General features: G+C 26.8%; 5 protein-coding genes across 5 annotated transcripts; 3 read left to right on the top strand and 2 right to left on the bottom strand.

The window, feature by feature from the left end:
• Positions 1-5: 5 nt before the first annotated feature.
• Positions 6-2,152, bottom strand: LOC132951913 (short coiled-coil protein A). The gene is made up of 4 exons (XM_061023975.1): positions 1,815-2,152; positions 1,611-1,727; positions 1,143-1,229; positions 6-1,045 (listed from the first exon to the last, which is right to left on the bottom strand). The coding sequence occupies exons 1-4, from the start codon at positions 1,876-1,878 to the stop codon at positions 903-905; spliced, it is 411 nt and encodes a 136-aa protein (XP_060879958.1). The 5' UTR covers positions 1,879-2,152; the 3' UTR covers positions 6-902.
• A 155-nt stretch (positions 2,153-2,307) lies between these two features.
• LOC132951912 (cysteine-rich hydrophobic domain-containing protein 2) lies at positions 2,308-8,507 on the top strand. The gene is made up of 5 exons (XM_061023973.1): positions 2,308-2,549; positions 2,815-2,956; positions 5,409-5,619; positions 5,687-5,803; positions 7,543-8,507. Exons 2-5 carry the CDS (start codon positions 2,835-2,837, stop codon positions 7,591-7,593), a joined length of 501 nt encoding a protein of 166 aa, XP_060879956.1. The 5' UTR covers positions 2,308-2,549; positions 2,815-2,834; the 3' UTR covers positions 7,594-8,507.
• A 1,160-nt stretch (positions 8,508-9,667) lies between these two features.
• On the bottom strand, positions 9,668-13,239 carry LOC132951992 (SH3 domain-containing protein 19). The gene is made up of 9 exons (XM_061024091.1): positions 13,109-13,239; positions 12,857-13,038; positions 12,727-12,781; positions 12,517-12,649; positions 11,956-12,125; positions 11,614-11,869; positions 10,910-10,993; positions 10,645-10,848; positions 9,668-10,258 (listed from the first exon to the last, which is right to left on the bottom strand). Exons 2-9 carry the CDS (start codon positions 12,888-12,890, stop codon positions 10,139-10,141), a joined length of 1,056 nt encoding a protein of 351 aa, XP_060880074.1. The 5' UTR covers positions 12,891-13,038; positions 13,109-13,239; the 3' UTR covers positions 9,668-10,138.
• A 92-nt stretch (positions 13,240-13,331) lies between these two features.
• LOC132951993 (large ribosomal subunit protein eL20) lies at positions 13,332-15,417 on the top strand. The gene is made up of 4 exons (XM_061024092.1): positions 13,332-13,489; positions 13,690-13,869; positions 13,937-14,113; positions 15,200-15,417. Exons 1-4 carry the CDS (start codon positions 13,472-13,474, stop codon positions 15,359-15,361), a joined length of 537 nt encoding a protein of 178 aa, XP_060880075.1. The 5' UTR covers positions 13,332-13,471; the 3' UTR covers positions 15,362-15,417.
• A 2,014-nt stretch (positions 15,418-17,431) lies between these two features.
• Positions 17,432-21,939, top strand: LOC132951991 (protein C12orf4 homolog). Its single transcript, XM_061024090.1, has 12 exons — positions 17,432-17,913; positions 17,983-18,128; positions 18,205-18,389; positions 18,462-18,570; positions 19,453-19,571; positions 19,638-19,811; positions 19,878-19,999; positions 20,066-20,214; positions 20,274-20,391; positions 20,452-20,570; positions 21,347-21,472; positions 21,555-21,939. Exons 1-12 carry the CDS (start codon positions 17,730-17,732, stop codon positions 21,711-21,713), a joined length of 1,710 nt encoding a protein of 569 aa, XP_060880073.1. The 5' UTR covers positions 17,432-17,729; the 3' UTR covers positions 21,714-21,939.
• Positions 21,940-22,645: the final 706 nt, after the last annotated feature.

The raw sequence follows: 22,645 nt of genomic DNA, 5'->3' as shown, positions 1-22,645 counted from the left end.
TTTTTTTTAAATAGAAAAATATGCATTGCATTATTTTGTTTTGTATTTGTATTAGTTTTAAAAGAGAGTTAACAGTTAGCAACAACTAGCAATTTTCATCCAGTACACCACCATTTAACTGGTGTCAGCATTATCGTGTGGTTCTTGATGTGCCAAAGTAAAAACAGATAGTTGTCTTTTTGAATAGAGTATTATAGTCATCAGTATATCATGGACAAATAAGACAATATTAAATAAAAGATGTTTAAATTGAAATCAAAACTCTATAATTTCAAATAATAACAATTATAATAAGTTAAAATAAAAAACTAAAGCAATAATCTAAAATTTTGAGTAAATACCTACATTTTAATTAAATTAGTTAAATACTGATAATGAGATACATACTTTATTTTTAATAGCTTACGCTATTTGTACATATTTAATAATAAGAAATTAAAAAAAAATTAAATTATAATTTTCATAACAATATACTGAATAATATATTAATATATAATATGAATGGAATGTGTTATAAACTAAAAATAATTCAAAATAAAACAATATGTTTAACATAAATAAAATAGAAACACTTTATACAATTTTCTTTTGTTGTAAATTATTCTCACAAAGTAGATTAGATATTGTAGAAATAAGATAAAAAATGAACTTTTTCAATAAATTATTAGTTTTAACAAATAGTCTAGTATAACTGTATTAAAAAAACAAAAAATTTACTTAGATTTTATACATTAAATAGTGAGACTAAATTAATAACTTTTTGTTGTATGTAGTTGAATTGTAGTTGTATGTATGTTGAATTGAGGTTAAAATAGATGATAAAGCTGTGCGTATTGTATTCATTTAAGTTAAATTAATTTGCATTGTTTATGGCAGCAAATAAAAATAATATAATCTATTTTTCATTTCTTTTTCACTCTTGGAGAAGTAGTCTGAAATACACTAGATGCAGACATAAGATTTTCAATATATTGGCCAAGAACTTGATTTTCAGATCGTAGTTTCAAATTTTCTTCTTTTACACTATCTACACGTTGAGATAAATCTAAAAAAATTATTTTATATTTAATAAACCTTAATTATGTACTCATTTCAATTTTTCTATGTTATGTACTAAAATATTATATGCAAATCGTGTTTACCATCTAATGTGTTTTGTAGTTCTAAAACTTGTGTAATAAGTCTGGCTTTTTCTTCTAATTCATCAGGACTCATATCACGATCTAAACCTATAAAAGCAGCAGGCAAACAAATATTTAGACTGATAGTGTAGTATAAATAATTGAACTTTGAATAATCTACTTAAGGTTGAATATTGGTAAACAAGGATTGCCATTCATTCAAAATTAAATTTCAGGACACTAGTCTGAATGACATCTATAACTCATCTGTCATATAGTTAATAGAAATAAAACAACATAGCCTAGTACCTTACTTGATTACTGTGATTTTTACAAATAAACTTACTAAAACACCAATGATTTCAACAAAAACATAATTTGGTTGTAGAGTAGATAAAGATTAAAACAAGGGACTAATTTTTAGAAAGTGGTATTGTTCCAGTGAAATCAGAACAAATGGCAACCCTATAATATACATGGAACACTCACTGTTTCTGCTTGGACTATTACTACCATTTGTAAACGACGACTGTAATGAATCCATACTTTGATTGCGCACAATGACATCGGAACATTGAGATATGTCCTGATCATCATGGATAATGGCTGTGATAATAATTTAAAATTGAAGCACACATCAATGCGGGATCAAAGTAGTAACAATTAGCAAATCTTCAGTTCAAAAAAACATACCTTGAGGGTCATCGTCTGCTAAAGGGATACTGTCTTCCGGCGACTTGTCTCTGTCTTCTTCCATCGTAGGTAATTTTATGCACGTACACGTATGGCGTTCTTATACTAATGCATCTGTTAACTCGGAAGGAAGGAATAAACTAAGACTTGGAAGTGTAGAAAAAATAAAATCAGTAAATACTAAATCACCTCAAAACGTACAACAGTAAACATAAATTAATATACATTATACCTAGCCAATATAGGTGAGAATACCTATTAAAATATTCATAGACCTATAGGTCTATGATAATATTTTAATATTTTATTTACATTTTTATCGATAATTGCAAATTTCAAGATATCCCGCGATAGCGATAAAAGAATATGATATCACACAGTTGTGGTAACAGTAGCTCAGTGGTTATTGCCAATACAACGAGAGAACAAAAACAAAATATTATTTTTGCGCTCGAAATCACAATGACATAATTATTTTCTGCTGCTGTAGTTGCTGTACGACGAAGAACAATAATATAATAATAATAATAATAATAATAATAATGAATTAATAACATTAAATATCGAAATCCGACTACAATAATAATACTGCCGACTTACATAAATTTAGTGTGCGTCTCGTCTTATTTTTAGTTTCTCCTGTCGGTGGCTTTTAGTGCGGTAGACCGTTCTCGCCGAAAACACGGCGATCGACGCGATCTACAAATCATAATATTTATCACACTAGATCTCAGGGTAAGTGCCATCATAAATATTTTGTTTTGCAACTATTGTTTGTTAAGACTCGGCAAGGATACAGCTAATATAGGTCATGAATAGTAAGGAATTTTGTCTCATTTCGGAAAATTTGGTGGGTCTGATAAACTATTCCACTCACTGACATCCAACGGGTTCTCGGCTAAATGTCCTTGTTATTTGTGCTTATCCCCAAATCACGTTGAGTAATTTCAGCTGCGTTTCTAAACATAACATTCAAACAAAACAATTGTTATTCATTCAGCGGATACCGTCACAAATGTCATGGCTGTATTCGACGACATACAGCAGTATGATGAGGAGATTGCATGCACGTCTATGGATGAAGCGTATTTAATGCATGTTCAAGACCCGATACTAATCAGAGGAATTGGCAATCTCACTGTGTAAGTAATGACATGTTCTGGGCTCAAAATTGATAATTTATTGTGATGTTCATTCAAAAGTTTGTTGAATAATCTCGTTAATTGCAGTTTTATAATTTATTAATTTATTTTATCTTTAAAATAACTATCCTAAAAATTGTGTGTAGTTTATTTTATGTAAGTAGTTTAAACGTTTTAAATTTATAATCATTTATAAAGGAAATTTGGTCATCAAAATTAGGTACTAGGTACACTGTTAAAATTCAAATTGCCTATTTTTAAGTTTTTAATACCTAACTACTTTATCTGTAACCAATAGCAACCTTATATAATATCAACAAAAAATTATTTGATTTTCGTGATCCAAAACAAAATTTCTTGTGTACCTAATCCTAAAAGCTACATACCCTCCCAGAGTTTTAAGGAATCTATTGTATATAACTTTTATTGAAAACAGTTCATTAGTGTTTGAGACTATGGAAGATGAACAAACAAACATTCATTTTTGTATAACAGATAGTATATTAGGTAATATATATGTTGCCTATAAGTTATTTCAATTTAATAAATAATCTAACATAAAAAATCAACCAAAATATACAATATTGTCTTATATCTATTAAAGTATGTAAAATATAAATTGTTTCATATTATATATCTGAAAGAATAATTACAATTAGCTAATAATTATCAACTATGTCTATCAAAAAAAAAAAAATAAAATAAAAGATAAGCGTGAAAATGGTTTACGAAATATTTTACTGGGTATAGTATATTAGTAGTTATAATCATTGATTAATTACAGCAACTACATGCTGCAATCAATCAATGGTATAATAGTATAATATAGAATGTCAATAAATTGATGAATCACGCACTTATTATCCTTAAATTACCTATGTATACATATTAAAATTCTATTACAATAAATACATGATTAAAATATAAAACGTAAGTAAAAGCAAGAAGCCTGGTGTCTACTAATATGTAATATATTGATATTAAATAAAAAATTAATCATTTGTCTAATATCATTGTTTGTGTGGGTATTTTTTCTTAATAGAGATTAATTATTAAAGTTGCTTGAATAAAGATTTTAAAGAAAAAATAATGTATATTGTCTATCCTCATAGACCTTAAAATATTTGCAAATATTATAATATGAATTACAACTATTTTATACAATTAGTGATAGTGTTGTGCTAATTCTCTGTCTGAGTTGTCATTATATATCAATGTCAATGTTGTTCATGTGTCTCTTGAACAATGCCATTGAATTTTCTCTTATTGCATTTATTTTTTTAGGTCATTTTATAATCTATTTTTAGTAATATTACGAACAAAAAAAAATATAATATATAAAATAATATAATACACATTTTGTACTAAAAAAACATAAAGTACTCCGATTTTTAAATAAAATTATTCACAAATTTATCTTGATTTCTAAAGTAATCCTGTTACAATTCCAGGGAATTTTTTTAGGGAAATCTCCGGATTTCAAGGTCATCAATTACTTTTTTGAAAGAACTTTTGTTTGATATTTTTAAGGGCATTTTAAATCCAAGCCCTAGTTATATAACTAATATAATATTCTTCGTGCTATAACGTTATAAACTGCTATTGTATAATATTAATTTTGGTATTATCAAGTATTTTCAATCTATATTTTGATGTCAATATTTAGTGTATTATGTTATTTCATTATCTGATTAGATTGGGATGTAATGAGTGTGTGTTACAATTTATTGTTTTAAAAAAATACTAGATAAATACCAAATTATTTTTGAATGTGTAGCATAATGTTATAGGTCATACATTGACTTAGAGCCTATATTAATTAATATAAAAATAACAGGTTTTCAATACTAAAACTCTAAAAAACTAAATATAGTTATATATATATATAATATATATATTATCAAAATAACTATGTCTGTATTGAGCACAGACTAAGATAGTCCACTATTGATTGTGTTAATTTAAAAGAAACATACCATTTTGTAATTGTAAATTGTATAAATAAAAGATGTTAAAAAAATAATTGAATCAAAAAGAATGCATATGGACTTTCATATTTACCTGTAAAATGCAGAAAAATAAATAAATTACTGTCTCGTGAAATGCCATCAAATTTTAGTTTATGATTATGATGAGTATGTTTTTAGCTAACATTAATGTAAGTTTTTTTGGCTTAGAAATTATCCCTTTCTTTTTTAAAGATAATTTTTATTTATAGTTTTTTTTTTTTTACAAAAAAAAGCATTTGTTTTAAATATCTATTTTAATGGTTAAATATAAATAACATTGCTAGTATTGTTTAGTATTATATATGGGGTGATCAATTTAGTGGAAGACGCTTGTTTTTAATTATAATACTCAAGTTAAATAGATCACCTTGTATGGCTGTATATAGATATATAAACAATTATTTTATAAGTAATTACATATCTATATATATTATATATTATAGTTTTGGACTGAGTAGCAGATTCCAATCAGAATTTCCAAGTGCACTTGTATCACGTGTAGCCCCTGAAGAATTTGAAGAGACAATGGCGCGAATCAATTCTGTTTTAAAGAAAAGTTTACCAATGAATGCTAAATGGTTGTTTTGTGGATGTATGTGTTGCTGCTGTACTCTTGGTTGTTCACTTTGGCCTGTAATTTGCCTCAGCAAACGGGTAATTAAACTTAATTAATATAATATTTTATGTGTCTAATTATCAAATTTATAAACTTTAATTTTAGACTCAGCATAGTTTGAACAAATTACTCGATTGGGAAAATAATCATCTTTATAATAAAATTGGGTTGCATTGGAGATTAAATAAACAAAGAGTAGATACTTCTTCTATTACGGAATATGTAAGTTTTTAAAGTCTGTTATTTTAGTTAAATATATTTTAACTTGATAGCTAAGTTATACAATTTTGTATTATTCTCTGGCTCATGACACATTACCATGTCTAAACCAAAATACATCCCTCCACCCATTTAACATGCTGATAATGTCATGTCTGTCATTGCCATCAGAATGTGAAATAGTAATATTCTCTTGTAGGCTGGAGTAAAGTATTTTAGCAAATTATTTTATATACACAGTGGCATGTTTTATATACAATTTATCTATGTGGATAAGCATCACACAAATATTAGATTATTGACCAAATTTAAGTTTTAAATCATAACACCAGTTATTGAATTCTCTTACAAGTTAACTCATAAGTTGTTATTACTTGAATTGTATACAGTCAAATTGAATTCAACAAATATTTTTTAAGTGCGTCTTTTTAAGTTTAAATTTTGTAAAATCGTATATTCACGCTTAAAATAACGATTTCTCGTCAATCAATTTTCTTATTTTGTTGTTAATCTAAAACAAGTATCTATAGATGTGTGACATTTTCAGATGTAAAACAGAAATGTATTTATCATAATTTTATACAAAAAGTATAATTTTTAAAATGTGAAATATTTTGGCTCTTATTGAGCTAGACGTTTAAAATTTTCGATTTATTTTTATTTTTTTGTTTTTTTCCTTTAAATTTAACGTGCATAAAAAAAATATATATAGTTATTTTTATTTATAATAATATAAAGATATTATATAGTATGTAAAATATATATAATTGTTAAACTTATTTATTTTAAAAAGACCTTTGGGTCGTTTAAATAATAAAGCCCCAGGGTATTAAAAATAATAATAAAAAAAAAATTCTGTTCTTTTTAAAATTTTTAAATATATTATAGACCTACATATCCACAATTTCATTATAGGGTTTCGTACGGCAAAACGCGACCCTATTATTAACGCATCGCTGTCCGTCCGTCTGTCACCGGCCTGTATCTCATGAACCATGAAAGTTGAAATTTTCACAGATTATGTATTTCTGTTGCTGCTTTAACAACAATTAACTAAAAATCCTAGAATATATAATATAAACAGTGTTGCCATCATGTTTATAGATGATGGTACGGAACTCTCCATGCGAGAGTCCGATTCACACTTGGTCGGTTTTTTTATAAGCATTTAAAGTTCAAACTTTGACAAAATTATGCAAATAACTTTGTTGGTAAAAATTTATAAAATATACAAGCACAAATTTTTTATAGACATTAGAAGTTCGAATTTATACAAAATTAGATATTTAAACAAATGCTTGCAAAAATTAATTCTACCTACCATAATTACTAATAGTAAAATGAAATCTTTTAATATCAATATCAAATATACTTACTAATATAATATGGCTGACTGACATTCTTTGTTTTTAATGTAATGATTTACCATTGAATTCAAATTTAACATAATATACATTACTACGGTTACTTACTCAATGATGAGACACGCTCAACACCTCCTGTACAGCAGAGACTACCTACTTTACCCATTTTTTAATTATAAGTTCAAAGTTGACTTAAGGTTATCTAGAGTATATATATTCAGGACCATTGAATGAATAATTTACAAATGTTTATACATTTTAGTTATAAAAAAAATATACATTAAAAGTAGTGTTAATTTGTATGAAATATCTTAATTTATCCATATTAAAACTTTATTTTATTATGCCATGTTATTTATCGTATTTTTTTTTTTACAGGTACTTTTGGTGGAGTTTATTCCAAAAATACCAATTTATAAACCAGATTAGGCAAATATAACACAAATATTTACATTTTGTTCAATTCTATCAGTTAAAAGATAGGATATTGGTTAGTTATTAATTTGCATGGCACAAAAAAATTAAACCAATTATCTTTTTACCAGGTAATATATAGAATTTGTAATGTATTCTTATAAATTTTAATTTTTGGAGTTATTTATCAGTCATCCAAACTTGCTCAATATCGTAAAATAAAATGGATTTATGACTATGTGAAACTAAATTAGTTGTATATATATTTCATTAATTTTTAAATGTATGATTATATAATTCTCTCAACAACTGTTGATTGAAATAAAGATAGTGAATGTCTTTATACCCTCAATACTTAATTTAAAAATTATGATTTAATGTGATATCAATTTGTGTGATACCTGGGCGGGTACTTAATATTGAGTTATATGTTTATCTCGTCCTTAGAAGAATCTGACCTGTTTATTTTTTTTTAAAGTTATTTTATAACTTTTAGACTTTAAAAATATAATTTTAAGTCAATTACTTGAACAAAAATTAATATCAAGTTTAAACAAACTTAGTACTTAAAAAAGATTATAATATTATATAATATTATGTTTAAGTAAATATCATGACAGCATCACATAAATTTGTACTTTTATTTATTATTAACGTTAGTTTATAATTGAAAATAAACTTATTATTGTTTGGTTTTAATTGTTTAAGATATATAAGATTTATCTATATTTTTTTTTTATATTATCTGTTATATTATTTAAGTATCCAACGTACACATGCTTCCAAAGGATCAAGTATGTTAGTTCCAAGTGATTAATTTGTGCATAAATAAATATTTTAATGTTAATATAGGTATGTATAATTAAATTGTTTGTAATTATTGTGGTGTAAATATTTTTTTCAATAAATGTTGTTTGTAAACGAGCTTATATATTTGACAATTATTATTTATTGTATTAAGTGTAATATTGTTTAACTTCTGAATAAAAAAAATGGAAAAACCACTGGAGTTTAATATTATACAAAACTTGGTTGTATAGTAATATTAAATTGGTAGATATAAACAGAGTGTATAAGAAAATACTGACAGATGGTTAGGTTTATTAGAGGTGGGTACAGTCGTTGCCAGATAAATTGAGACGGCGGCGGCGCGATAACGGAAAACCACTGGTTCTCCGTATTTGAATATTACAGAAAACACATCAATAAACCAACAATTGTCATAAAAATTATTTTACGATATTAATTTAAAATCAAATATACTGATAATAATATTTTATTTAAGAACAAAAAGTAGAAATTTTAAAATAATATAAATTAATTAATAATAATAATAAATACATTTTTTTGCACTGAGCCGGGTTCGAACTGGTGGCTACGCACATCATAGCCAACTGTGTGACCTTTGCACCACACTGCCAGCGACTAGTTTGGGTTACACTTACTGAAAAGCGCCGCCGCTGCCGTCTCAATTTATCTGGCAACAACTATAATTCAGCGAATTTTTAAATGACAAACCAGTCAAAGGCCAGGACTTGGGTGGTTGGACATAAAATGTGGAAATTTGTATATACAAATTACAGAGTATAAGTATTTTATTATTAAATTGATTTAGTGATACTTTATATTGTAAAAGTGAAGGGTATACTCGTATACACTTAGGTAAACATAGAAAAAATACAATTCTGAACGTCTTCAAGGTTAACTACTTGCATAACATACAACATACTTGTTAACATGCATTTGATGTAATTAATTTTTTTTCTCTCGTGGATATATCTTTGCGTGATAGATTTTTGTTCTTCATATTATATATTATACTTTTAATAAACAATTAGAGAATACATCCAATAAATAATCAAAATATAATATAGGTACCTATTGGACTCACCTTTGCCATAATATACTATTATAGTGTAATGTATGTAAAGTATGGGAACTAATGAGTTGCCTTATTACTTCCATTTCCATATAATATTATGTTTACATTTAGAAAGTCATGAGATTTAACTTATTTGTGGATGGTAGTGGCATGTAGAAATTAACTTATAATTAGGAGTAGAGTAAGATTATTGATTAAGAATAATAATACATAATAATATAAGTGTTTATTTAAATTTAAAATGAATAATTTAATAAAAACTGTAAAACATAACTCAGAGAATATTATAATATAATACATTTATATAAAAAAAAATAATGTGTATAATTCAACTAATAATGGCATTTAGGCTTATTATAGACACAAATATATAACCTAAATATCAACATAATTACAGTTTATATTTTAATTGAAATATGAATATGAATACCATATTATAAAAAAATATCGGTATAACAAATTAAGCAAAGTTAATGAATAAGTAATAGATAATAATACCCTGTTTGTTGTATAAATTGAGCATTAAAGATTGATCATTTACATTTTGATTTCATATATGCTCATTAATATTTAGTATTATACTTTACTAAATATATAAAATTAAAAAAATAGGTATTAAAACTAAAAAAATTTGGTAAATATATTTATGTATTTTATTTTAATATCACAATATGCTTGTTATAAATCATCAGGTAGTTCAGTGACAAAATTTGATGGAAACTGACCTTTAGATCCATTACATTCCCCGTATAACCAATTTTCATTGATTCTTCTTAATACTTGAATTTGATCGCCTTCCTAAATAATAGTTTGAAATTAGTACTAAATATTAAGAGGACGCTCAATGGATGTAGGTAACATTTGTTAAAAATTATTGGTTAGTGAGTTGAGGAATTTTGGTAATTCTACTAAAAATACAGAGGTAGTACCTATAGTTGTACCGCGCACGGTTGTTATAATATAAACATTGTTATTTTAAATATACTGTTTAATACTCAACAATTTATTTTATAAATTTTTTTTTTTTTTTTCAAAAATGAAAATTACACTAACTCTGGTTCCACGCAAGTTTTTGATATGTTGTACAATGTACATTCGTAAAACGGAATCAATACATGTGGGTGTAACATCGGGTATAATTATTATTAGGAAATCCTCAGTATAAATTTTATATTATTTATTACTTGTATAGTTAGATCTTCCCAGCATTCAGGTTTAAATGCAAACACAGCTATTACTTTGCGGATTTCTTGATTGGTTGGAGATTCCTTGGGTAATGGTTCAGTTACTTCAACGTAACTAATGGGAAACATTCCGGTGCGCTCATTCAATGTACCTTCTAACCATTCATCGTTGACACATCGTGTTATGAAAATTTCATCTCCTTTCTAAGATAATAATAAATATTTAAAAAATAATAGTATTATTATTAGATAGTTCAAATATTACCTTAAAAGCTAGATCATCTACATGACCAGACATGTAATCAAATTGAGCAATACACTTAGATTGTGATTTTGATAGCTGAGTTTGCTAGAATATTAATAAACAATTATTACCATAAGGTATAACAAATTATAAATACATAATAATTACAGTAGTATATTAATGCTGAATAATTATTAATATCACCGGAATACATTTTATATTTATATGCGCACGTTTCATTTTAGTTTTAAAATTAATATAACGTAAATTAAAATTTGTAATACTATATATTTAATTCAATTTTTAAGAATTTATTTCACAATATGACAATTAAAATTAGTATGCTTAAAACAAGATACAAATTTGACTTGACCTATGATAAGTTGCATGGAATAATACTTTTCTTAGTAACATCATTACAATTTTATCATGAGTAGAATGATTTACAAAAATATTATAGAACGATAAAATAAGTATTTTAATATGTTAAGACAATCCTGTCGATTAAGATAAAAAATTGAAATTACTAAGTGATAATTGGTCAGACCAGTAACACTTAAGTATTTACTTTTAAGCCATTTAAGGTTGAAAGCTTGGCACCCATGGTATATATTTTGTTATTTAATTAAAAAAGAACAAAATATGGTGATAAAATGGGTACAATGAATGAAGTTCATTTACAACAATAATCAAATATTATCTATTGGTTTACACTTTGGACTTACCATCTCATTTGGCCTTGGAGGTAATTTAGGACCATTTAATAATACATTTAGGGCATCTGGTGGTAACATTGGGGGAGGTAACGTTGGTGGTGGTAATGAATTTTCAATTGAAAAGCGGTTTTTAAAATAATCCATATCTGCATTTGAACATAATAAATCAAAATCATCTTCAAAACCACTGCTTTCAGCTTGAGAACCTTTCCATGGCCCGAAATCACTGTTGAAGCTATCAACACTATTTCCATCACTACTAGATCTATAAAAATAATTGTCTTTTTTTACTATCCAATTATGATTAATTTTATCGAATAAAATACATATTATAAAATATAAAATACAAACTTATGAGTAGATGTAGGAGATGTTTGAGGTGAACCAAAGTCTATAAGACAACCCACCATTTGAGAAGTACTTGAAGACTTAGGTATTTCATTGGGTTTTGCAACCCAAGAGGGTGTTGGAACTGTATGCTTGGTTTTAAATCCAATTAAAGATGACAAACCAGCTTTTCCCTAAAAATTAAGTAATTGTTAAAAATAGGTATATAAAACATTTTTTATTTAACTGAGTATACCTAGGTCCTAGTTTATTTAGAATAATGTAACAAATTTAAACTGTTTTATAAAATAATAGTTGAGATGACACTCAATTGTTGTGGAAAAAATAATCTACGACACTTGTTACTAAATTAATAGATTTCATATTTCAATAAAGGAAATGAAAACAACAATTAGGTTGGCAACTTATTCAAGAAGGAAAGGATATCTACAATTTACTATCTACTAATTTAGTTTAACTTTATACCTTCTTTTTGGTGATGATTTATATTTTAATGATAGACCTAACAACAAATTACAATATTATGCTTAAAAGTTGAATAATTAAATATTATTTATGTATTACTTGACTTTTAGGTGTTTGTGCAAATTTAGGGGGAGGTGGTCTAGGTGGAGGTTTCTTCTTTACAGGTTGTTGAAAACCATTGAGTGATTTTGACTGTTTCAATGATAGTGCTTTTGCTAATCTCGATTGAGTTCTAAACAAATAAAAATAATAAAAATAATGTTGTTATTTTTGATTATTAAAAATTATATGAAGCACTTTCCGACTTACAAAGGCTTGTTCACTTTGGGTGGCGGGGGAGCGGGACGATTTGGGACTTTGGGTGCTGAAACATAGAAAATCCCTTCATTAAAATGTCAAAAAAAAAAAAATGGAAAAGACGAAAATAGAAACCACATACAGCTGTCGGAAGTGAAAGCAGTCCAATTGGCCATCTTGAAACGATATAATGACTGATTTATTATTCAGTAACCGAACAGTCATAATATTTTACTCCGACAAGTCGCAGTCATAGTTATACACGTCAAGCATACACGTTTAACGTCACGACCTTCGGGACCGATATTTTCTTTCAATCACTATCTGCCAACACATAACGAAAAAACGAACGTTTTGGTTAATGATTCATTATTATTATTACTATCATATATACATTTGAAACGTAAAAACTTGTATTGTCGTCTAAAATTAATAATAAAGTCCCTATCTCTTCACAGCCAATGAATAATAATATAATAATAACAATAATACATATATTTTTATTCGAACATGTTGATACGACAGTGTAGCCGTTTTGTAAATTTAAAAAGTCGAATTATCATATAGCGGCGGCGGCTGCAGCTGCACATGGACAAGTTGCATTTATTATTCCACGACCGTGCCGTGTCAATTGGAGTAGAAGATAAAAATTTATTCGATCAGCTTTGGGGTTATGTTTGAGGCTCTCTCATTTAATGAAATTTTTCTGTAGATATTTCATTTGATTTATTTAGAATATTGAAATTCGAAAATCAAAATGAAAGCTAAGGGAGATGTAAGTATTTTCACGTTTTTAGTTATTTATTTGAAGTATTTAGTATTTTGATATAGAAATTAAACTTGAGGTACCAATGTTTTGTTATACCCAACTGATTTAATTAGAAATATTCAAAATCACATGACATGTGGCACTGAATTGAAATTAGACGTTAATGCGGATTGTATTACATTTTAATCTGTTTAATTTGCTTGCAGTTGAAAGAATATGAGGTCATCGGACGCAAATTGCCGACCGAGAAGGAGAAGACTACACCTTTATATAAGATGAGGATTTTCGCTCCAGATCGCATTGTTGCCAAATCTAGGTTTTGGTATTTCTTAAGACAACTTAAGAAGTTCAAAAAAAGCACAGGAGAAATTGTATCTTTGAAACAAGTATGTATTTCTATGATTATGCCATCTGTTTAATGTATACAATATAATAAATTTTTTTTTTTTATAGGTTACCGATAAATCGCCAACCAAAATTAAGAACTTCGGAGTGTGGTTACGTTATGATTCAAGATCAGGTACACACAACATGTACCGCGAATACAGAGACACCACTGTTGCTAGTGCTGTCACTAAATGCTACAGAGATATGGGCGCTAGACATAGAGCCAGGGCTCATGCTATCCAGGTATTGGATTTTATAATTATTAATTTTAATTTAATGGTTAATACTTGATTTTAAATAGTTATTTAAAATATAATGTAAGGTCTAAATAAATTATAGCTAAAGAGTTCTGATCAGAATCTAAAATTAGTACACATATTTGTTATTTGTTTTAGTGCCTGTATTACAAAAGTCGATTACGCTTAACCCACTGATTTTACCTACCAAATTCCGTAGTTTAACCTTTGATCGACTATTGTAATATGGGCACTTGGTATAGTTAAACTGCCATAAATTATATTATGCTTATTTTAATTCTAAATCAAAATTATCACTCGCCAGTTATTTTATTAATTATTCCTCAACATTTGTTTTAGTCTTTGGTATTGAATTTCAGAAAACACTTCTTATTAGTTAAATATAATTATATTTATTTGTTTATATGTTTGATATAAGCAAATATGACTTGTCATTTTTTGTCCATGTCGTTTCAACTTTAAAACGATTCTTTTGTAGGACCAAAATTGTTATCTCTAGTTTTATTTGAGTTAATTAACTTATCACTTAAATAGTTAAATCTTCCAAATTTTAATTAATCATTTCAAAAAAACAGTCATGCCACATTGAACTTTTAAATTTTATAGTGGGTAACTTCTAATATAAATATTGAAGCCAGTAAAACGATTGTATTTAAATAAAAAACATTAAATTCTATTGTATTCTAAAGTATTTGCTAATCATAATATTATAGAATACTTCAACAATTAGTTAACTAAGATTTAAAATCTAAAATTGTATATTGCGAATTTTAGTTTTATAGTGCTATAAATATACATTTATGACTTCTTAATGATTGTATCAGATACCAGTCAATTTTTTTATAAATTTATTATTAAATACCCAAATAATTATTATACACGCTATTTTTAGGGCATATTATGGCCCTTCTTTTAGCATATAATTTAGTAGTTTTAAGTGCTATGAAATTTGAGTATAAAATTGATACACTTTAAAAATATATCCTAGGTTGGCTATTCAAGGTATAATATAAGAAACATATTGCTATTTTTTACTTTTATTTTATTTATGAGATATATAACTATTTTCCAGATCATTAAAGTGGAAGTTGTGAAGGCTAAGAACACCAGAAGACCACATGTAAAACAATTCCACGACAGTAATATTCGTTTCCCTCTACCTCACCGTGTTGAAGGAAAACGTCGTCGTTATAATACATTCTCTATCAGACGCCCAACAACCAGTTTCTTGTAAAATGGATATTATATTTGATTTTTCTGAATAAAAAGAATTCAATTTAATATTTTTAATTTTGCGTTGATTCTACAAGAACCTTGATTTCAAAATGGTATTATATAACTTAATGCATTTATATGATTTATTTTAATGACCTGCAGTGGCGGTTCTGGCATTACATTTTTGAGGAGGCAACAATATTGTTGTACTCTTCTGGACATGTTAGCGCAAATCCCCCCCCCCCCCTCCCCCAGTTCTCAAACCTCATTTTGTTTAAAAACAATATTTTTTCTTTAAAAATCTATCAGAAGATTTTCATTTTCACTATTTCTTATAATTTAAGTACCTATCTAATAATTACTAATTATGTAATTCAGCACTCATGCTCACAGTACCTATCGCACAGATTATAAAATAATACAATTTAATTCATAGTATGAATATTAATCATAATATCTTATTGTTGTTATACTCTTGCTATTGATAATAACTTATTAGTGATAAGGTTCAGCAAACTAGTGATATATAATGGTTGTCAGCCACTGAGGCGCTGCAAGTCACAGCCTGTGACGTTTGCCAATGGAGGCTACGGTTATGTGTGGTCTCCACAGAAAATCGCGCTTGCGTCTTTTGAAATTTATGTACACATGTAACATATCGATAATGGCGGCGACAGTTGCCTCCTGAAAAAGTGGGTAGCCGCTGCTGACACGGGACGCATGGAAGGGCAACCGTACTATGTAGTAATACAGTATAATATTAATATTATATTCACATGTTGAGCACAGGCACTGGCCAGTCTCTTACTCTTACTTATAGTCGCCACGATACCGGGCATGGTACACTCCATAGTCCCTTCAATATATAATTTAAATATAAATTTTATTTATTTCTCTTTTCTAACAGTGTCTATATTTGAAAATATAAACACAATATTTTATAATTTAAATAATATTAATCACGTATTTTCTCTTATTTTCAAGGGAGGCACTGCCTCCCAGTGAAAACCGCCACTGATGACCTGTAATGGACATCTAATAGTCATCTCTCCATTATAAAAAAAATTTATTTTTATGATTACAAATGAATATCAAAGTATAAATGTTCTACCCTACCAACAGAGTTGGAGGAAATAAAGATATCACACAAAAACATTTTTTGTATAAAGTAGGAATGATAGCAGTTTAATTAATTTTAACTATCCTAATAATGGTGGTTGAAGGGATACATAATTTTAACCCCAAGATGGTAAGATTTATTTAAATATTATATTTGATTATATTTTCTAATTTAAAATTATATTGATATAACTGGATATAAGCATCCAATTATTTGAAAATTAATTAGAAAAATGAAAACTGAGATTTCCTCAAAATGCAAAATTAGATTTAGATACTGTAGAAGTTTCAACTAATAGAAAAAAACTAGGACAACCTCGTACCGTAGAAGAACGTCTAAAAAACGTATGTACATTGTATACAAATACATGCAGTGAAAATCAGTGTTGGATTTTTGAACATCTGGAAGTCAACCACGGATTAATATTAATAAAAGAAAAATATTATAATATATTGTAAATTATTGTATTATTATAATATAGGTATGTACTATTTTTTTTTTTACTTATTAATTTAATTTTAAAAAAAAAAGACTGGGGTGGGACTTTTTACTGCAGTTATTTTCCGTGATTCTAATATGTACTAAATACTAATGTTAACTTAACAATAATGTGACATGATTTATTGAAAATTCAAATTTGTATGTTAGTACCTAATGGTTTAAACAATAATCATAATTCAAAGACATACTATAGTATAGTCGCAGATTAAATAAAACTATTATATAAGTATAAAGTTTTATTTAATCTGTGTTATTATGTTATACCTATTATAATGTATATTGTATAAATCAATGAACAAACTAATGTGTTTATTGTTAAAAAAATCTTGGTGCATTTAAGCATTTTTTTACAGCATATCTAGGAGTTTTAAAGTGGACTAGTGTTTGCATATTTTCATAATTAGGGATGACAACAGGTTGAGTCTACAGCTACAGCATAATGCCTACATGGTAGTTGTCACTTGTCAGAAAAAGTGATTGGTTAATATGACGTGAAGTGAAAGACTTTAAATATTATACAGAAGCAGAATATTATAACATAATTCTGTGATTAAATTAATTTTATTGATAAGCCATTTCTGTAAATAAATTCTGTTTCATAGATAATATAAAGATCTTCATTATCTATGGACGTACGGTGATAACTGTTTTTAAAGTTTTAAACTTGTTAGATTTAAAGTTGTTACTTGTACCTGCTGTGGGTTATTTTGTAAGTTGTAACTAAATAGGTAATAGGTTACTTGAGTGGTAATTGTAATTTGTAAGGATGAATGGGATAAAAGATTACGAAAAAAAACATCAGAAAACGTTCTGTTATACAATTTCTACGCTTAATATTCCTGACTCTTATAAGATTGAAGTGCCAGTTCACATACCATTTGGTGGTTGTATAGACGAATTAAGTCATAGAATTATTAATGGGTTTAACTTACCGTTATACGTCATAGAAGGTAATAATATTCTTGTGTTCAACGTTTATTACAAAAATATTAATTGCATCTTATCTTTAATCTTTATAGAACTATCGGGCGAGTTACAAAAATTTGTTGACAAATGTACAATTGAATTTTATGATTGCCAAACAGTTGATGCTATAGAAAGCATTAGAAATGAAAGCATTGACGTAGAAGATATTGTTAAATATTGGGAAAAGGCATTTCAAGAGGTAATGTGATAACATCGTTAACATGTTGTTTTTGTATTTTACAGATTCAATTTGTATTATTAATGCTTTTATATAGGAAACTTTCTCATTCACTGATAATAAAGGACCTAGTAATGATCAATTGTTTGGTACTGCATTTCACAAATTAGCTCATTCCGGACCTTCTTTGGATGCTATTCTTCATATTGAATATGGTTATGCCCAAGCAGTCCAAGATATCATGAGTAGAAAATGTAGACAAGTTACATCTTTGACAAAAACGTGTGTTTACATTATTTAAATAAGTGGTTTTGGTTGAATGAAATAGTTAATTTTTTTTTAATATTCGTTTAGTCAAACCGAAGAAATGAACTATGCAATGGATGGGTTAAATAAATACACTACTGAAGATGATATTAATGCTTTAGCACTAAAGCACTTTGATGATCAAACATTACTTCAAGTAATTGAAATACTTTATCCCAGTATAAGAGAGTATTATTATTGTTTTATAATTAGTAACCTTAATTATTATTATGTATAAACATTTACTATTTACATTATAGTTGGAATCTTGTAATCCTGAACATAATATTACAGTACTTGAAATGTTCCTAGAATAAGCCTTGAGGAATATATCCCAGATTAAAGCTTAAGCAGTATAGGCTATTGCCTACAGATACGTGACTGATGGTCGATTTAGGGGTATCGTCCAGAATTTTTTTTTTTGATACAAAATACAAAATATTACATTTTAATTAAAATGACCTAAATTAACTAAGTAGTTTTCGTACTGTAATTTTATCGAAATTGTTTTCATCAGTTGAATCACTGTATGGTGGGGCATATAATTTTAAATTAATTATAGTATATTTAAAATAAAATAAATTCTGTGTAATTTTATTTTTGTTTTACTTTTTGTATATACTATGTCCAATAAGTTAAATTATTATTGTATTATTTATTAAAATTTAATAATGATAGGTTTTTATACTGATTGAAAAATGTAAAAAGTTTGTACAATAAATCTATAGACACAAATTAAATATTAGTAAAATAGAGGCACAAAAATGTTCACAGAATACGGTACCGTAGAACTTTATCCGGACCGGCCTCTTAGGTAAGATAATGTTTGGTTTTTATTTATATATTTAACTATCGAGATAAATCCAGACATTGTGTCCTATCTGTATGATAGCATTGGCATTAGGAGGTAGTTCAACAATGAACTTTTTGTAACTCGATGTCAGGGATGTTCTACAGATCTTCTTCATATATTTTGTGTTATTACTTTACTGTAATCCGTACTTTGTAACAAAATATCTTATATTTTTCATTTTTTTAGGGTAAATGGAATAGTAGACTTGATACTTTAAAGCAGGAACAGCGCACTGGGTATAGAGAATGGGTAATGAAAACAGTAGAAGAAATGCAAGGTGTTGATGGATTGTATTCTCCTATTGGGTAAATACAATAAACTTATTTTTCTCAACATTAAAAAAAAAACATTTAAATTATTATAATTTATAGAAATTCTCCTATAAGTATTGTAACAAATGGATTTACTATTTCAAATATGTCGTTATATGATATGGAAGAAAGCTTCACTATACATCTTGGGTCACAAATGAAATCTACCCATAATATTCGCATTATGTCAGCAGATACTTTAAATCTTTTAAGCTTAACTTTGGAAGAAAACGGGTATTTATATGATATTCAAATTATACTATTAAAAGTAATTATTACAATTTTTTTTTTTTTTTTTAGAGCAGCTGTACATCATCCTCAAAGGTTACAAACAGTACTAGAACTATATTCTCAAGATCTTAAAGGTCTTGTTTTATTTATTGATACAAATAATTTAGATTTCTACTCTGGTCTAGCAAAGGGTAATTATTAAATATAATTTTAAAGTGACTGAAGAATTTATTAATACATTTTTGTTTTTGTTATAGAGTTTTTTGATATTTGCGAAGGTAGTACAGAATTTCACTTTGATTCTTTGCAGGATCAATTAGAAATCATCAAATCTGATCTTAAAGTAGCTGTTGAAAATCGGAAGTGTAAAGGACCAGTTAGTAATTTTTTATCTCCAGAATTACAGGTAAGGTATTTGTTCGCTAATTTAATTTCTCTATCATTACAAAGTTTTTGAAATTGTAGGCTCGACGAAATAAATCAAAACTTTTACAATGTGGTGATGTTTACATTACAAAACATTCAAATCTGGCTTCGGTTCATCTTGTATTTCATATGGTTATCGATGATTCATTAAAATCAGGTTAGCTGTTTAGTATGCCTATAAAAAATGTTGTACTTATAATGATTTAATGTTTTTTAGGTGATATCAACTCAAGACATCCAGTAATCTTGGGATTAAGAAATATATTGAAAACAGCTTGTTCATATGATATTACTATGATAACAATTCCATTATTTTTGACTCATGAAATGACTGAGGTAATTATAAACACTTCAATATATGCTAAGGGTGGCCACATTAAAATTTAAAAAAAACAATATCTACCTTTATGATTAAGACATTTTAACCCTTTAAAGAGCATTGATGTATATATACGTTTTTAAAAGTTGTGCCTAAAAAAGCAATGACATATGTGTATGTTTTTTTATGATTTATGATTTTTTTTTTATGAACTGGATCAACTATGGTCATTAATCATTAGTTATTGTAAGGATTATGGTTGGTAGGATTGGTACGGTTGAAACAGTAGGTTAGCAACATATGTATGTGTGGGAAGGTTTCTGCCTTTACGAACCGAGGAGGTCACCCATCTATTACTCTCAATCACATTGCAAGATTGATTACAGCCACTGCGCCACGCTAAAGCTCAGTGATTTATTTATATTTTATAGGGTTTTAACTTATAAACATAGATAATTATTATACTTATTTATGACATATTTATAAGTCATTGCTTAACATATGGTGATAAAAGTGAGACGTAAATATATGTAATTGCTCTGAAGTTAATACATTTTTTTAATTTTCTTTTCCTAATCTGCTCTTTCAGTTACTAACCTCTGTGTATCCTTAAGTCACTCCTCAAAGAGTCAATATTTTTTTTTTTAAATATACATTGATTTTAAACAATATTAATTTAAAAATCTTGATTACCAAATTTTATGTGTAGCTTCTTTATTTAAAAGTTTTAATTAAATACTGTCTATGCACCCATTATCATTTTAATGTTTTAAATTACTGATTATTTGCTTAGGACATGACTGTTCCTTGGTGTCAGAAACGGGCAGAACTAGTTTTAAAGTGTGTAAAAGGATTTATGATAGAGTCTGTATCATTAGGTGGATCAGAGCTGAAAACTATCCAGTTCCTAGTTCCAAAAGTGAGTGTTAACATATTACTGTTTGATTGTTTGATGTATTTATTAACTGCATACAAATATAAAATAATAATAATATACTTAGGGAATATCTGAAGAAGTGTTTGGAATACTAGCAACAATGGTTCCAACTATATTCAGAGTGTCTACTCCACTTGTGTTTGAATCATCGGGGCCAGAAATTGAGTCACAAACCAAGAACAAAAAGAGTTCAAAAAGTAAACAAAACTCTAAATCCAAGTAATTTACACTCTTATATTGATCAAATTATAAATTACTAGTTAAATTTTAGTATCATTTTTATGTACTGATACAAAAGTCACATTATTAAGAATGTTTTATTCAATTTAGAAATATATCAAATTTTGTAATTTGTTCTATTATTGACTATTGTTATTGTATTATTTTACTTCAGTTTATTTTTGTAAAATGTGTTTTTTTTATTTAAAATTAAAGTGAAATAATATTTATTATTATTTTTTACCTACTTAAATGTAAAAATTATTGTTATTTTCAATATAATGTGGGAGTTTTGTTTGTTGTGAGTTGCGATGATGTTGGTGTCCTAAATGTTTGCTAATAATTAATAAGTATAAGACTTGAATAACATTTTTTTCTATTTTAATAATTTATGAAATTAATACAAAGAATGATCATAATATAATATAATAAACAAAATAAATTGTTTTATACAATATAAAAAAAAAAATGTTAAACGAACACTATATATACCTACATGTGGTGTCTGTTTCATAAACTCATAACATAGAAAATTGTACGTTTTGAATAATACCTCTCTTGTATTTACCTCTGTTACGTTTAATATTAGAGTAAAATTACATTTTAATTTTAAAATTATAAATTTTTTGTTCATTTTAAAATGACCGTTTTTATATAAACATTTAAAAAAAACCAAGAGATTCACTAGTTTTTTATTTTATAACAGGTCAATTCCCTCTATTATTAAACATACCTAACAGAGTTAAATGGATTATTCAATACATATATATATATATACTATATATGATTTGATGTGTTAGATATGAGTGTAAGACGGAGACAATACATACGGATGTAGTGTCCTCTTATTATTGGTAATAATATTAAATATTATATTGGTTTATCCTTTCATAAATATACTTGTTGTAATTTTAATCATTCTATATTGCAACTTCT

Source organism: Metopolophium dirhodum, chromosome 9 (genome assembly GCF_019925205.1).
Source record: "Metopolophium dirhodum isolate CAU chromosome 9, ASM1992520v1, whole genome shotgun sequence".
In the NCBI taxonomy this organism is placed as follows: domain Eukaryota; kingdom Metazoa; phylum Arthropoda; class Insecta; order Hemiptera; family Aphididae; genus Metopolophium; species Metopolophium dirhodum.
The sequence above is the reverse complement of the archived record's forward strand: the minus strand, read 5'-3'. Positions and strand labels throughout refer to the sequence as shown.